We start from the raw sequence: 15,844 nt of genomic DNA, 5'->3' as shown, positions 1-15,844 counted from the left end.
AAAAGGGGTAAAGGTCAATGAAAAATGGAATATTTATTACATCTTTTAATATAAAACAAATCGTATGTATAAGTTATATATACAATAATTGAAACCGCCCTCAAAGTAATATTTCGAGGCAATTCTTTTATTTGTAGAAATAATTTATTGCACGGCCGCGCAAATGTATGTACTACGCTGATCTTATAAAATATGTCTTTGCTAATAAACATTGATCGTTCGTGAATAAAATTTTTTCCGTAAATTTACAATTATAATCGCATTCACAATTAAAACTTCAAACGTCACATTAACGTAATATACAAAAAACACCTCATCGCATTCCTTCTAGGCAGGCTCCAATTATTTAAATGTAATGTGAGACATTATTAATCATTTGAACATGTTCAGGCTGGGTCTTCCTCGGGAGCAGACGTAGAATTTCTCTGAGGCTCAATTTGAGTTCTGTTTTGCGCATTGCCGGTCGCAACAGCTACTTTGTGCTGCGCAGCTAAACACTGTAACTGTTGGAGTTGCACAGGCTTGACAAGAGTTCTCTGTAACTGTGGGAACAGAACGGTATTAAGGTTTGAACGGTATAAGGAGCCGAAGTAAAGAACGTGCATATTAAACTCGTGTGATTTTCACAGAAATACTGGATACATACTTGTTGCTGCGATAATGTAGCTACTCCAAGACCTTGAGTTTGTTGACTGCACTGCCCTGTAGAAGCTCTAGCATGCAAGGATTTTGTCAATAATGTTTGTTTATTTGCAGGTACTACTTGAGAAGAAGGTGTCGTCTGAGACGCCATAAGCACTGGTTTCGTTGCTGCTATAAAACAGAATATCTTTTCATTCCTTTTACTCGGTAAAACGATTCTCGGATCGTCCACTCTTGAGTATAACCCAGATAAATAAATAAATGATAATTTATACTGATTCTTTTAGAGCAGATTTGCATGAAATTACGGGGAATGTGAAACGAAATTTAAGAAATTAGAACAGGAATTATATTGAACGATGAATATTTTCGATAACTTACCCATTATGGGAGTTAACACCTGTTTGTTACCAGATAGTATCAACTGACTTGCTGTTACTGTTTTAGCCACAGTTACTAACTGATTTGGCAAAACAGTGGACTTAACTTGACTCGGTTGTACTTGACGCGTCATATGATTAAGCCGTGGCCTCTGAGATCCAACAAGTTGTATTGCTTGTCCACCCTAAGGAACAATGCTCGCATTACTCCGAGGATCTCGATAATTTATACAATTCGAATTCATTTATCTTTCTCCAAATATAGACCGATACCTGCGAAAGGGTGACAGAATTACTGCCGCGTATATTCTGTTGTGACAAAGCTTTGACACCAGAAGGTATTATCTGAGCTGAAACATGTACGCTAAACTAAATACGTCGGATTACCCCGTGCCGTGAGATTATCGTTTCGCACGAATACGGTACATTTAGTTGTCCCTCTGGCGAGACATTAACACCATAAAAGAAAAATACCTCGACGCGAAAAGAACATTGACGATAATACACCGTGAAGAATAATTCTTACCGATAGGTAATGATAAATGAGTATTGGCAGGATTAGCTATTACTACCGTCGGTGTACTTCCAGCAATGGCTGTCGTGACAACTGTAGTGGCCACCATCTAAAAAGAAGAAGAGAGAAAGAAAAAAACAACGTATTTAAATAACCGTTTACGCTCTATCTTATATTAATCGAGATGTGCAAATGTGTGAAATACAAAGTAACTAACACTAGAAACCGTGGTGCAAGTATTAGTTGCAGATGATATAGGCAGGGAAACAATGACTCCTGTAGGTGTAACGGAACCCGTCGTCGCTGACACGTTCAGCGACATCGTAATAGGTTGTGATAATCCAGGAAATGATACCTGTCGTACAACGAATAGTACAGTAGTATTTCATCTTCTACGCCATAGGTAGAAATAAGCAGCTCTCCACAACCTGAACATTTTGAAGACCGTTGATAGAATTTGGCAGACTAGTAAGATTCACACCCTGCAGGTTTACGTTAGTCGACGGCGGTGTGGTCATTGGACTCGTGGACTGACTGTTTTGACTGGAAGAAGCGGTTAATCGTTCGAGCAGGGAAGAGCCAGAATTGATTCCTGGTATTGGATTATCCGCAGACGGCGTCCCTATTAAAAGAAGATGACAAATATTGTTAACGTTGATCGTGAAACGGGCGCAGTGCACGCTGCACGTGACTCTTGTACTGTATACCTGCTAACAAAGCTGAAAGTCCTGGCATCGATAATCCGAGCGTTGAAGTAGGATCTTGTACACGGGCTAATCTTACGGCTGTTGCTTTCACTGGCTGTTGTTTGCAACCCAACTGCCCTGTTAAAGCTGAACTTAAACTTACCCTTACCTAAAGAATAGATTTGTTTGAATTTCACTGTAATTCACAGAATCCGCGGTGAGTTCGATTCATTTACCTGGCCAGTGGTGTTGGGGACACTGATAACATTCCCATGGTTAACTCTAGATGGGATGGAAGCATTCAAAGAGATCCTTCGTGGCTGGACTTTCTGCTGAGTTAAATTTGCAGGACTACTATTTAATAAACTAAGAATCGCAGCGTTATTTGACTTGTTTGTAGTCTGTGCATTATTATTCATAGCAGCAGCTGCTGCGTTAGCTGGAAAAGTATCCAACAAACTGCTTATATCGTGCTACTTTGCTCGTGTGTCATATCTTATAGAAATGTCGCGATGACAAACCTGCAGCTTGTTGCTGAAATTGTTGAGCAGAATTCATAAGGGATGTCACGAGAGCAGTTATTGCTGGGTTAGTAGTGTGTTTTTTAAATGGTACTTCATTTTGGCTTTGACTAACGGTCTCCGTAACACAATTTTGTGTCCCGGCTTGCAGCTGTGCTTGCTGTATGAAAGGAGAATACATAAATGTGTTTAAATACTATGACGCATGCAAGTATGTACAAAATGTAATAGAAATTATACGCGCGTATATGTATTTATATATATAATTCCTACCAAGACTGGAACATTTGTAGACGCGGCGTTGCTAATACTATTAGTTGACTTTTGTTGAAAAACTAAGATTCCAGATCCGTTACAGGAGCTACCATCGGTTACTGACATTGCAGAATTATCAATCTGTACAGAGGTGGAAGCATTCGATCCACCATTGGTCAACGATTGCCCTGGGCTCATTGATGTGCTTTCACTTTGGGCAATAACTTGTGGCATACTTGTTGCATCTACGCATGTCAGATTATTTTGTGCAGAAGTAGTAGCTTCCGTCATAGCTTTCATCGAAGCTACTTGACCAGCTAAAGTGTTCAACTGACCTTGAGCTCGTGATAAGATCTGGAGAAATTATTATCGTGAAAAGTGTAATACTCTTGATAAAGTATTTTATAAACTTCCACCTACCTGCTGTGCTACATGTTGAGACTGAGCCTGCTGCAATTGCTGAGCAACTAATTGCGCCGCTTTTGCTTGTTGCGCCTAGAACAATACAGTTATTTGAAAATGTACGAAACGCAGGCGTGGATATCTTTATGCATCCACCACATGCGATTCCTAAAGTGAGCACGTACCTGCTGATGCGCTCGTTGCATACCAGGAGTGCACGTTACACGAGGGACCTGCCCTGGGACAACATGTTTTATTCTAACATTTTTCCTACCTTCTTCCGTGAAAATTTCCGTAAACTGTTGGATGTAATGGTTTGCCAGAACTCTTGTGCCTAACGTAAACCTGCGAGCAGATTGAATCCCATTGTTAGAACTTGAGAAACTAAAGATAAAATCGATAAGATCGAACCGAGCGTCGGGAAATACACACCGGCATGCAGATCCATTTTTCTCTCCTTCGCGATGGTTCTTGTCCATATAAAGCTCTCCCAGGTACTCGGAATTAGAAGGTCTTTGCAGAATTGAGAGCTTTATGTGATCTATCTCACCTTGACTTCCTCCGGTTTCTAATATATATTCCTCTATAACTTGTGGCAAACAGTCTTTCGTTTCTCGTGGGCGTTCGTACGCTTTTGCAAATCTGTTTATTGCGCGTAAAGGGCCATTAATAGTAGCGTGTTATATCACAAAGCGATATAAGATAACACACCTTAGAACGTCGATAGGTGTATTTGGTGGAAGTAAAGGTGGGTTTGAAAGAGAAGGCGGTGGGCAGGCAGTGGTTGTAACTACTCCTCTCTTTGCTCTTAATTTCTGCATCAAATCTTGTATCGTTAATCCATCCGTTTGCGCTAATTGCTCCAATTTTCTTTTTCGATTTACTGTAACCTGTGCCGGGTAACATAGTGTTAATAACATCATCAACGCTCGTACCAAGACGTACGTACCGCTCGTATAAAAAATTACCTGAGAAAACTTTTTGGCTTGACGCATAAGTTGATGATCGGTAAGTAGAGATTTAGACTGTCGTAATCTTGTTGTAGCTAAACTAGGAATAGGATTTGGATCCAAACATAGAGGTCCTTGCGTAGCTGCAACTAAATGTGATTCTAACATTAATCGCTCTTCGTGACTCCAGTCTCCGTCGCTAGTTAAAGTTGATACGTCCGAGAGTACACTCTAAAATGTATTAAAGGAAACATTATTCAACATCTATCGACCTCGCGCTTTGCGTCTCTTACTTGTGTTGTAGGCTTAAGAAGCACATGATGAACTTCAGCTTTAGTATGAGAAAATGCTTTTCGGTAGTCTCGAACTTCAGCTATTATACAGCCATCGTAAAACAAGTGAGAATGATTGGTTTCTAGTTGCTCTGCTAACATCGCAGGCAACTGGCCATTATCTATACATGAAAGCAATTCACCCTGTTCGTAACCCATCAGTTGTGTTTCAGCTAATACTGAATTTTTATCATATTGATTTCCCTTATCACTGTTAAATAAAAATTATTTGATTAAATTACTTTCACATTTTAAAATACAAGAAGCATAATCTATTCCTCCATTTCTAATATAGATAAATATGAAATAAATATGCATAGAAAGAAAATATTACAAATTGCTCACCTATTCCTTACAGCTAATGAGTATCCTTTATTACCAGCATAGAGATTAACGATTAACGTGTGCAAACCCTCTCTCTGCACCAACCTTCCCAATAGATCACACTCATTTTCAAGGTTGTTCTGTGTGTTTTAAGTAATACAGGTTCTGTTATAGAATTAACTTTTGTTCGTTACGCATTCCCAAATGATATTATAAAACACGTACCAAGACCGAATCAGGGGTTGCATGAGGAACTTTAGTAAGTTCTTCGAAATATAATCTAGTCAATTTAGACTGTATACTGTGCTTAGAATGACTCTGCTCTTTTTTTTGCGTGGATGATTTATCAGATGTTAAGGTCAAAGAATTTTGTCCTTGAACATTTTTCCAACATCTAGATACCTGATTAATCATATCCTATGCAAGAAGAATATAAAGATAAAGAATGCAAAAGACATACGTGTAAATGTTTTTGAATGTACAGTGAAAAATATTCTCAAATATTAAAGATATATATGTATATACTCATAGGGGTATAAAATTTAGATATATTAAAATATATGTAGGATACATAACTTTTTTTTTAAAAAATTGTTATTCTATTACCAATTCAATTATACAGACTAGTCAAAGATATTTCAATTACACTAATGTTGTGCAAATTATTTGACAACAGTTTGTAAAGAATACCTGAGCCTGCCGACACGCATCTTCCAAACTACAGGATGTACCAATCATTTTAGTTTCTGATTACTAAAACCATTTAATGTCATATCTGATATAATAATAAACCTTCACGATCTGAAATGACGTCACCAAGTTTTAATATTAAAACCAACGAACTCAATGCGAAACAATATAGAAAGAGTTTATTTCAACAGAACTACATAAATCACTAATTCATTAATTAATAGATCACATGGTATCTCGATCCTTTCAGAAAAAAAAAACACTTATACTTAACCAGAGAATGTTTTTATATCATCATCATTGAAATATTTCTTTCTGTGATACAATTTCTATACGAAGCATGATCTTCCTTTAAATTAATTACCTTCATATGTTTTAATACCTTTTCGATTAATCCGAATGTAATAAAAACTTTTTCAATGTCTAATGTTCACCTGGGTATATTATTATACTTACAATTTAATGTCAACAAGTAATGTTTATTATATACTCTTACATATAGTTGTAATATATTAACATTCTTAATAGCTTTTCGTAGTAATATTATTATAGTTGTTACGATATTACAACCATATCTGAACATATAAAAAGATATGTAGTTCTTTTCCAAACTAATATTTACCGCCAGCACGTTAATTAAAACATATAGATCTGTGCACACTGATAGAACGAATTAAATGGAAATTTAAATAAAAGCAATGTATCAAATAAAATTATATTTCAGTAATGCATTACCGAGTGTGAACAACTAAAGATAATTAATTCGACAATTGTTAAAAAGCAGCTTTACTAGTTTCAAACAAACAGTGGAAGCTAGTGAAATTATAATTATATGGTGTTAGAACGTACAGCAATGCTTGCGCATTGAATATTTCACAGAGAAAACGTTTATGTACATATTGTTTATTGATGAGTCTTAGTAGGCTCCTTATCTCATCTACAGTACGTTGAAACAAATCTTTCAAACACAAAAATAAGGCTTTCCTTAATTAAAGATTATCGGTGGAGAAGAAACGATAATAAGAATGGGAGATTTTCTGAAATAGAGTCTCATGTGCGACATAGAAAGGAATGTTAGACGAATATGCCTTAACCACAGCGTGAATCCACCGAATGTCAAAACAAGCACGCTATATGAGAGGTTATGTAAATGTTTGCGAGCTAACGCTACTTACACCTTAATATTTGTACACAAAGCATGAATAATAGGTTATTTACCTTCAAAGGATCCGAAAAGTGATCTAATGGTAAACATTGGGCACAGGATGTGACTCAAGTCAATTTCCTTATCATAACCTCACACCGATTGATAAATAATACACGAGTTTACAGATAGCAAGGGTGCTTGTCAACGGGTCTTAATATCCAACGAAAATTATTTGGCGTCAAATAAATAATATTTACAAGTTAGAAACGTCATTTTAGGACACAATGTAACCTATCATACAAACACTACACACAAGCATAGACTGGAAAACTGGCCACATTTCTCTCAGTAGCAAGATGCTCGATTTACACATTTCACAAGCCCGTCTAGCATTGGAGCAACTTAACAGCGAATTTGGTATTTGGTATACAGCACTGATCTCTCGGCGGAAAGAGACAGACGCATCGGACAACGCGGCGTCGGAAAAGAGAAACAGCATTAAGAAGTCTAACCAACTTTTCCGGGGAATCGGCTGAAGGCAACGAATCGCGAGCGATTCCATTAATTCGTTCGAATTCAATTTGGAAATCGTATCTCTCTTATCAAAGATTGCGCTGCTCCTGTATTACATGGGATTTCTAATTGTTTCTAATCATGACTCGCGATATACTGCATTCGATTATTCCTTATATCTTTGTTTGGTGGCAGAACTGTATTTATATTAAGAGCTCGCTGCTATATACTGTTGCACGATTCCGTGGGGAATTTTAAACTAAACGGCGGGTCCGTGCTCGTGGAGCGCTGAGGCACTCAGCTCGCTAGTTGCGCGGGAATTTCAATGAAGGAAAGAAATGGAATGAAAGACTTTCTGAATAATTTCTAAGATTGGATTTTAATGGATAGCTCGATGTTGACTGTATTGCTAACAAGTTCGATCTGCCGTTTCTAAAAAGTCGTTCTGACTCCGGGGCAACCTTCGAAGTTCCTCCTCAGGTCCTTTCGTCCAATCAAAACGATGATGTCCTTCAAGTTTCGTCAGTGGGTTGTCTTCTAGCCGTCTCTCCGCCCTTGGCCCTTTCTTCGCGCTTCCATCCACCCTGGGCTGGTGGTCGAGGCACGCTTTCCGATTACATATATAGTTTACATAGGCTACTTACATTACATACCATGGGCGTAGCTAGTATTTCAATCAGGGATGTCGAGGGGGGGGAAATAATTAGTGAAACAAGTGTTGTTATTACAATTTATATACGTAGGTAGGAACCAATATAACCGGGGTCGTGTAATGCAGAATTATTTCACAATGAATTTATTTTTCTTTCTAATATACTAATTTAATTTTGTAGGAATTAATTTTTTTTCCTGTATCAGGGGGGGGGGGCAAGCGCCCACCTCTGCCCCCCCGCTCCTTCGCTACGCCCATGTTACATACATATCTAATAGTTATGTACGTAAGAGTGATACGTATTTAAGGGGGGGAAGCACCTGCATCTGCCAGGATTTGATTGGTTACATTCTACGCATGATCCGTACCGCTAATTATTAAAAAGTGTTTGCTACAGATTAGTACATACAGACGTCTAAGTGTAAGTATATACTAACGAAGTGATTATTCACGGATATAAATTGTAAAAATAATGCAAATTGAAGAAAAATATGCATCTATAATTATTAAAATATATAAGGTGAATACGCACTGCATACCACACTACGAGAAACGCTTCAAATATGGCTGCCACTATCGCTTAGTGATCCTCTAGGGAGTGATCGGTATAACCGCAGCCATTTTGGAGCAAAACCGGAAATAATATAACCTAAACCATATCTATCTGTTTCTATCAGTATTTCTGTCTCTTTCTTTTTTATAGTTTCTTTCTCTGTCTACTTCCGCTTTTGCTCCAAATCGCGGCAACCAATCAGCGACGATACACGTTGTTCCGATCACTGCCTAGAGGATCACTACTATCGCTGCTTGCGACGCGACAAATGTTCATCATTACACATCACTACGCTTGTGCGAAGCAGCAGCCAATAGAAAGAAGGCGTATGTTACCTCGTCGCCCCTCCCGCAAAGATATCATCCTCCGCAACTATTCCTCCGTCCCTATATTCCTACAACGAACAATTTGTTTAAAGAATGGAATCCCATTGGTACTGTTGCATGGACATGGACATCATGCATGTAGGTATAGTTTGCTTCACTGGCACAGTAATATTTTATTTAGAAATCCCCTATAGTAGTGTTCTGGGAAAAAAGCACTTTTAAAGTTTCCGGATTATACTATAAAAATGTAACGAAATGGAATTGTTCTGTTATTAATTCTGAGAATGTTGAATGCTGGAAATTTTAATTTAAAATTCATTACGATGCATAGTGCAAGACGGTTAAGGTTCTACAGGGTGTCTCAAATAAAATGTTATGTTTTTCTCAGGGAGTATATAGATATTAGAAAGAAGAATTGAGAATTATAAACAATATTTATAAATTCGATCTGAATGAAAAACTTAGGCCATCTTCGCTATTAGATATAAGAAACTGAAATATAGAATTTCGTCAGGCTTTTTAATCGCGAGACACCCTGTATGAATACATACGAATGGTGCTTAACGTTTATTTACCAACTGCTGCACTGCTGTTTGTAATCATTTGTAACTGCCTTTTGAATATCACTGAAATCAGTGGAAATCAGTGAAATCGTTTAAATTTCCAAGCTTTAAGGGCAACATAGAAAATACTACTAACCGTTTAATTATGCATCTGTTTCAACTGTATGTAATTTTGTTTTGAATTGTTATTCTATGTAGACAGTTTTGTAAAAAGTTGTCGTAAATAAAAAGTAATTATTCGAAACGTAACCTTATCATTCCAGTGTTCCCTCGACATAGGCTAGCTTCCACCTGGCGATAGTTCCGTCGCCGGTCCCGATCCTATATCGCTAGAGAATACTGTTTTCTATACCTCACACGAATGTAATTATTCTTTATTCTATTGTACCTAACTATAATTAAAGTGGAAGCTAAAAGAAGCGCGCGGATGTTACTTAAATAATTTGTTACATAGGTTTCCCACTCCTACTCCCCAGGATCTGCAAAGGAAGCTGTACTTCTTAGTAGAGCAGCTTCAGCACATGGCTGGCGAACTCCCTCCGAAATATCAAATGCGCCTTCCTTATGAATTATTATCTGGCCTGGCCAATTCTCTGTTGAACGATACGATATTCGAGATAGTTAAGGGGTTGATGGAAATACAGCATGTTACGGAGAAACATCTCTTCCAGCAACGTCTTCAGTTGTTGAATCAACAGAAAATTGAAATGCAAGAAGCGCTATCGTCGACGGCAGTAGACGAGGATAGAGTCGCGATAAAAGTAGCCTTGATCAAGAAGCATAAAGAGGAATTAAAGCAAATGGACATGAAACTAGTTCTGCAATTGGATCAGAAAGTTACAGACCAACAAAGCATCTTGGAGAAGGCTGGCGTGCCTGGCTTTTACATTACAAACAATCCTATAGAGATTCAAGTACAAATGAGACTATGCGACTTTATAATTAGACTTAGCGAAATGGAAGTTCCAGATTAACTTAGCCGTTGACCACTGGTCTTTTAATCCACTGCTGTTATAACTATTTATTAACCAACAGATTGTACAGTAAGTTAATAGAGTTTCTGCATTTGTACAAGTGATACTTTTTTTAAAAATATAACTGCTTACTTTTATATAAATAGTTTAAAGGGAAATGCAACTGATTATCTCGGGAATTCTAAAAGCTGAAACATAAGCAGTCATGTATTTATAGAAAATATACTTGTTTTATTAATTAAGCTTCTGATGTTGTTCGTTACGAATTATGTACATACTTTATCTGTTTTTATATAGTAAACAGTACTGTATGATAAAGAACAAAAGATTTTCTACATACAAACGATAAATCTTATTTACACTGTATCGTAAGCATTAAATTCCAGTTATTGAATTATTACACCATATTGTGAAAATAATAAAAGATATATTGTATGTACAATACCATTTGGCTTCCTTTTCTTTTAAACAAAAAAAGCTTATAAAAGAAGATATAACGTGGCACCTTGGCAGTAGTATTAATTTCCTGTTTCTTCCGTTGAAATTCTTTCAACTCTTCACGCATTGATTAAAGAAATGTATACTTTATTAACAAAATTTCGATGAGATTAATCAGTAGAACCTTTAATTATCTTTTCGGAGTTCCAATAGAATCAATTCTCTGTCTTTATATTTCAATGGTACTATATAAAACAGTACGTGTCATAGTCAACTCTGAAGTCCAATGATTCTCGAAGGACCTTGAGCACGTGAAATTATATGTCTTTAAACTACATAAGTACTTAGCTTTTACACAGCGGAGTTATCATGTTTACTCAGAAGTGGGGCGGCTTGCGACGACGAAATATTAAGATCTACATGTTTCTGGCGTTGGAAAGTGTTGGCTGCTTCCGTTTCCGCGAAACATATGCGGTAAACGTCTTCGAAAGTGGTGGCGAAATGAACTTCCAGACCATCCGTGATATACTTAGGAAGATCGTTGAAATCCTTCTTATTCTCCTCGGGCAGAATTACACAGGTTACACCGACTCGTTTCGCCTGTAAAACAGATTAACCGCTTTGTACAAAAGCAACTAGATTCCAACGAATCAAACGAGTCGTTTGTACTTACAGCGATCGTTTTCTCCTTGATACCACCAACGGGAAGAACTTTCCCCATGAGACTAAGTTCTCCAGTCATCGCGACGTTTTGTCTAATCGCCTTATTTTTAGCGAGCGAGATGAATGCAATCGCGATAGTAATACCCGCGCTAGGACCATCCTTGGGAGTCGCGCCTTCGGGTACGTGCAGATGTAAGTGAGAATCGTAGAGGAAACTATTCGTCGGGTCTTCTTGGCTCAGAAACTTCCTGGATACTGTCATCGCTATACGTATAGACTCCTTCATCACGTCACCCAAGTGACCGGTGACTTCGAAGGTACCTTCAGACTTCTTGGTACTCGCAGGCTTACTAATCGTCGTCTCGATGAACAAAGTGGAACCTCCCATGGCGGTCCATGCAAGACCCATAACTACGCCAGGCGGCGTCACTTCGTACATTCTGTCATGCGTGAATACAGGCTTCCCTACGAAATCGTGTAAATTGTCCGGCGTCACGTCCACCTTCTCTGTTTCCTTCTTCACTACTTTGAATGCCACTTTCCTATGAACTTTCTCTATGTGCTTCTGGAGACTCCTCACGCCGGACTCTCGGCAGTAAGATTTGATTAGCGAATTGAGCGCGTTGTCGTTTATATTAATCTGTTTTTCGGAGAGACCAGACTCGGTCATGGCTTGCGGCACCAAGTACTGCTTAGCGATCGCGAGCTTCTCTTCCGCGACGTAACCCGACATATCTATCATCTCCATGCGATCTCTGAGAGGCTCTGGGATGGTATCTATCACGTTCGCCGTGCAGATGAACAGGACTTTGGACAAGTCGACGGCCACGTCTAAATAGTGGTCCAAGAAGTTCGCGTTCTGTTCTGGGTCCAGCATTTCAAGGAGGGCGGAAGCTGGATCACCCTGGTGGCCTCTAATAAAGAGAATATAGTATTCAATGCCATAGTGACAGTTAATACGCGGTATACACTATGAACTAGGGCTGTTCGAGTAGCTTGAAATTCGGACCGAGCCGAGCCGAGCAGTCCGGGTATGTCGAGTAGTTTGAAGCTTGAATGTTTCGAATATTTTAGGAAATGTTTATCTACTGGATAATGGTTCGTAATAATGTGAGTAATTAAAATGTAAACTGCAAATTAAAATATTCTCCAACTATTTTCAATATTTGGAGAATATTTTAATTTGCAGTTTACATTTTAATTACTCACATTATTACGAACCATTATCCAGTAGATAAACATATGTATTCTAAAATATTTGAAATATTCAAGCTCCAATCTGTTCGACATACCTGGACTGCTCGGCGGTTCTCTTCGAGCCGCTCGAAAAAATTCAAATTCTCGGTTTTCTTCGAGCTACTCGGTTTTTTCGAGCCGCTCACTTTTTTCGAGTACTCGAACAGCTCTACTATGAACTACGTACTTTCCGATCTTGTCCACTTCGTCTATGAGAATCAGAGGATTTTCAGTCTTAGTCTTCTTCAAGCACTGAATAACCTTGCCAGGCATAGCTCCCACGTACGTTCGCCTGTGACCTTTGATTTCTGCAACATCTGTCATTCCACCGACGCTAAATCTGAAATACTCTCTATTAAGGGCGCGAGAAATCGATTTGGCTATCGAGGTCTTTCCAACACCGGGTGGCCCATGGAAGCACAATATTTTTCCCTGCGTCGAACCTTTCAATTGGCTGACAGCAATAAATTCTATATTTGAAAGAAAATGAAGAGTAAATATATATCTGTACAGTAATTTATATGTCAAGTGTAGTTACCTAAAATTCGCTTTTTTATGTCGTCCATTCCATAATGATCTTTATCCAAAATCTCAATAGCCTGTTGAAGATCTAAATTTTCAGAACTGGTTAGGCCCCAAGGCATAGACGTAAGCCAATCTAAGTAATTTCTCGTGACACTGGAAAGAAAAATAGTTAGAGGTAACGTCTTTATTCTATTATAAATAGTAATGAAACTTCTCGTAAAATATATATTAAATTTTACACACTTGAATTCGCTACTATGACTTTCCAAGAAATTCAATTTCGTTAACTCCTCTTCTATCACATCCATTACCGGCTTTGGAACCGTTTTCTGCCTTATTCTTTCTCTATACTTTTCTCCTATTGCATCTTTGTCATCCTTTTCTAAGCCCAATTCCTTCTTAATGACTTTCAATTGCTCGTGAAGAATATACTTCCTGTGCTGCTGTTTCACTTTCTCTTCCACTTCTCTACCAATCTTTTGTTGAAGCTTGCTTAACTCATACTCTTTCTTCAATAGCGCGAGCGATAATCTTAATCTTTTCAAAATCTACAAACAGAATGGAAGTTCGATCATTTCAGCCACACATTTAAAGCGCCGCACTTACATCCATTTCTTCTAGCACTTGCTGCAGCTCTTGAGCATCCGCTCCTGTCAAGGCTGCGCCTAAGTCGCTCAAGTATACTGGGTTATCCACAACCCGTTGACCTTGATGTAACATTTGCTGCAGAGACTCGCGATACAATGGATTCATACTTATTATATCGCGAATTGTTTTAATTAATTCTTGCGTTAAAGCCTGTACATCAAATGAAAGTTTCAAAACATTTATCGAAACGATAATACACGTGGTAAATCGTTCCAGAATGAATGTGCACACTTACCTTAATTTCCTCGGTCTGTCGAAATTTCTCATGCGTGATATTTACAACTTCTACCATCAGCAACGGCTGAGAACCAGCTTGAGAGGCAGAGTACGCCGCGTTGACTTTTTCTTCCGGCTTCTCTGAAGCTTTCTCTGGCTCCTTACTTTCAGGAGTGCTTACTTCTTCAATCCTGGGAGCCTTCTCTGTCTCTGGCATCTTGATATCTATCTTTCTACGAGTTAACGATCTACGGCTTGTTTTGCCACCAGTTACTGATTCGTCTACAGGGACGTGAATTGTTGTATTTAGTAGCGGAAACGTCAGTTTCATCTCTGTGTGGTAGGTAGCAGAGTATTTATATACAAACTGTACAAACACTTGTAAAAAAAAAGTCAAGACGAGTGCTTGCTCGTACTAAAAGTTACTTTGCGCTGTTCGCAAATCATTAAAATATATAGAAACATATGATCAAGGTAGATCTCGGTTACATACCCTGTGTAAATTTCGGAGTAATATCTTCCAAAATCTGACCAACAATTTTAATCCTTCGATGCGCCATTACAACTAATCTTAAACGATTCCCTAAATCTTGTACTTCGTGTATCTGTGCAAATGTTCCAACAGAGTAAATATCATCTAAATTTTGTACAAGTTCTGCTTCATTTCTACCAAAATAATCACATCCAAGCGTAAGAATCACAGTCGTTTATATTCGAACAGTGTACGTACATCACTTACTCTTCTGTTTTCTTCAAGAAAATGCCAACGTAAGGTTGATTCAATTTTACTTTCCTACGAATCAAATCCATAAGAATTGGATTACTAAGTTCGACAAGCTTAATAAATCTTGGAAATACTGGATTCCTATTAATCGCTATAACAGGCACATGGGGCCAGACTTCCGGCACAACGACCGTCGCTGGCAGCGAAGCTGGATCATCGATTTGGTCCCCATTGCTTTCGCTGAAAATCGAATACAAAGCGTCCTAATTTCTCTGTAATTAAATGAAAAGGGTTAGGAGAAAACAGACAGAATGAATAGATTTACTTTGGTGGATCCCTGTCATTGGATTTCTTGGTCGCGAACGATCTGACTGAAATCGCGGCGGCGGTGTGCCGACGGTAGCGTGCATTTCTGGCGAACGGTCCGAAATAATCGGGAAACTCTGCCCTCCTAAATTGCGGCCGCAGGTTCGCCGACAATTCTTCGAAATCCGTGCGATGACTTCTGCAGAATGACCGAAGGCTCGTCACACGGTGCCGAAACACGGGCAGGATCTTGAAATTGACCGCTGTCACGAAACGCATCGTCCCAGAATTTCACCACGTTTCGCATAAACGTTAATCGCTCGTTCGATCTGCTGCAGATGTTGTATAAGGTTATAACCGCGATCCGGCACTCGATCAGTCTGATCAAACCTTTACTAACCTAGAAGAGACTTTTTTCGCGCGTTGGTCAGCCGTTTGTGCGCATTAAGATTAAATATCCCGTTCATTGATTCCAATTGATTCGATTGTCGGTATTGACATTTTGCTCACATTTTCTTTCTTTTTTCCCGATACTTAGTGCGAAATTTTTAACGAAACAGGGGGCTGAAAGAACGGCGATATTCGTTTGTTAGTTGAGTTAGTTCCAATCTAATATCATCATGTCAGTGGTCGTCGTGGTTGAACATATGCATACGGAACTGTG

The 15,844-nt window shown here is 38.5% G+C and overlaps 3 protein-coding genes across 10 annotated transcripts; 1 reads left to right on the top strand and 2 right to left on the bottom strand.

Moving 5' to 3' along the window:
* Positions 1 to 30: 30 nt before the first annotated feature.
* On the bottom strand, positions 31 to 7,442 carry LOC143366720 (uncharacterized). 6 transcript variants are annotated; one of them, XM_076808010.1, is made up of 21 exons: positions 6,915 to 7,442; positions 5,697 to 5,807; positions 5,232 to 5,423; positions 5,028 to 5,146; positions 4,644 to 4,893; positions 4,369 to 4,581; positions 4,112 to 4,290; positions 3,833 to 4,042; positions 3,586 to 3,745; positions 3,419 to 3,493; positions 3,017 to 3,352; positions 2,744 to 2,903; positions 2,459 to 2,661; positions 2,244 to 2,391; positions 1,965 to 2,158; positions 1,754 to 1,891; positions 1,514 to 1,645; positions 1,296 to 1,391; positions 1,024 to 1,207; positions 647 to 810; positions 31 to 542 (listed from the first exon to the last, which is right to left on the bottom strand). In XM_076808010.1, exons 2-21 carry the CDS (start codon positions 5,742 to 5,744, stop codon positions 387 to 389), a joined length of 3,357 nt encoding a protein of 1,118 aa, XP_076664125.1. In that variant the 5' UTR covers positions 5,745 to 5,807; positions 6,915 to 7,442; the 3' UTR covers positions 31 to 386. The 6 variants fall into 6 exon arrangements, with proteins under 6 accessions (XP_076664125.1, XP_076664124.1, XP_076664128.1 ...); XM_076808009.1 differs by having other exon boundaries at positions 647 to 813; positions 6,915 to 7,441; XM_076808013.1 differs by having other exon boundaries at positions 1,296 to 1,372; positions 1,549 to 1,645; positions 6,915 to 7,440.
* A 2,066-nt stretch (positions 7,443 to 9,508) lies between these two features.
* Gdl (gonadal protein gdl) lies at positions 9,509 to 11,126 on the top strand. 2 transcript variants are annotated; one of them, XM_076808122.1, is made up of 3 exons: positions 9,509 to 9,612; positions 9,714 to 9,813; positions 9,905 to 11,126. In XM_076808122.1, coding segments are annotated over exons 2-3 (522 nt in total). In that variant the 5' UTR covers positions 9,509 to 9,612; positions 9,714 to 9,811; the 3' UTR covers positions 10,425 to 11,126. The 2 variants fall into 2 exon arrangements, with proteins under 2 accessions (XP_076664237.1, XP_076664238.1); XM_076808123.1 differs by having other exon boundaries at positions 9,523 to 9,813.
* Positions 10,882 to 15,758, bottom strand: Lon (lon protease homolog, mitochondrial). Of its 2 annotated transcripts, none has more exons than XM_076808017.1 (11): positions 15,581 to 15,758; positions 15,200 to 15,509; positions 14,890 to 15,114; positions 14,644 to 14,816; positions 14,170 to 14,483; positions 13,893 to 14,084; positions 13,530 to 13,834; positions 13,300 to 13,439; positions 12,949 to 13,231; positions 11,536 to 12,439; positions 10,882 to 11,462 (listed from the first exon to the last, which is right to left on the bottom strand). In XM_076808017.1, exons 2-11 carry the CDS (start codon positions 15,457 to 15,459, stop codon positions 11,214 to 11,216), a joined length of 3,045 nt encoding a protein of 1,014 aa, XP_076664132.1. In that variant the 5' UTR covers positions 15,460 to 15,509; positions 15,581 to 15,758; the 3' UTR covers positions 10,882 to 11,213. The 2 variants fall into 2 exon arrangements, with proteins under 2 accessions (XP_076664132.1, XP_076664133.1); XM_076808018.1 differs by having other exon boundaries at positions 14,170 to 14,432; positions 15,200 to 15,512; positions 15,581 to 15,757.
* Between the last annotated feature and the right edge of the window lie 86 nt (positions 15,759 to 15,844).

This window comes from Andrena cerasifolii, chromosome 3 (genome assembly GCF_050908995.1).
Source record: "Andrena cerasifolii isolate SP2316 chromosome 3, iyAndCera1_principal, whole genome shotgun sequence".
In the NCBI taxonomy this organism is placed as follows: Eukaryota; Metazoa; Arthropoda; class Insecta; order Hymenoptera; family Andrenidae; genus Andrena; species Andrena cerasifolii.
The sequence above is the reverse complement of the archived record's forward strand: the minus strand, read 5'-3'. Positions and strand labels throughout refer to the sequence as shown.

Coding starts and splice junctions, on each gene's coding strand:
- LOC143366720 (XM_076808009.1), bottom strand. CDS start 5,744: ATGATTGGTACATCCTGTAGTTTGGAAGATGCGTGTCGGCAGGCTCAG. Junction 5,424..5,696: donor ATGCGTGTCGGCAGGCTCAG/GTATTCTTTACA, acceptor CTTCTTGCATAG/GATATGATTAATCAGGTATC. Junction 3,746..3,832: donor AAAAATGGATCTGCATGCCG/GTGTGTATTTCC, acceptor ATCTGCTCGCAG/GTTTACGTTAGGCACAAGAG.
- Lon (XM_076808017.1), bottom strand. CDS start 15,459: ATGCGTTTCGTGACAGCGGTCAATTTCAAGATCCTGCCCGTGTTTCGG. Junction 15,115..15,199: donor AATGACAGGGATCCACCAAA/GTAAATCTATTC, acceptor TTCGATTTTCAG/CGAAAGCAATGGGGACCAAA. Junction 14,085..14,169: donor GACAGACCGAGGAAATTAAG/GTAAGTGTGCAC, acceptor TTTGATGTACAG/GCTTTAACGCAAGAATTAAT.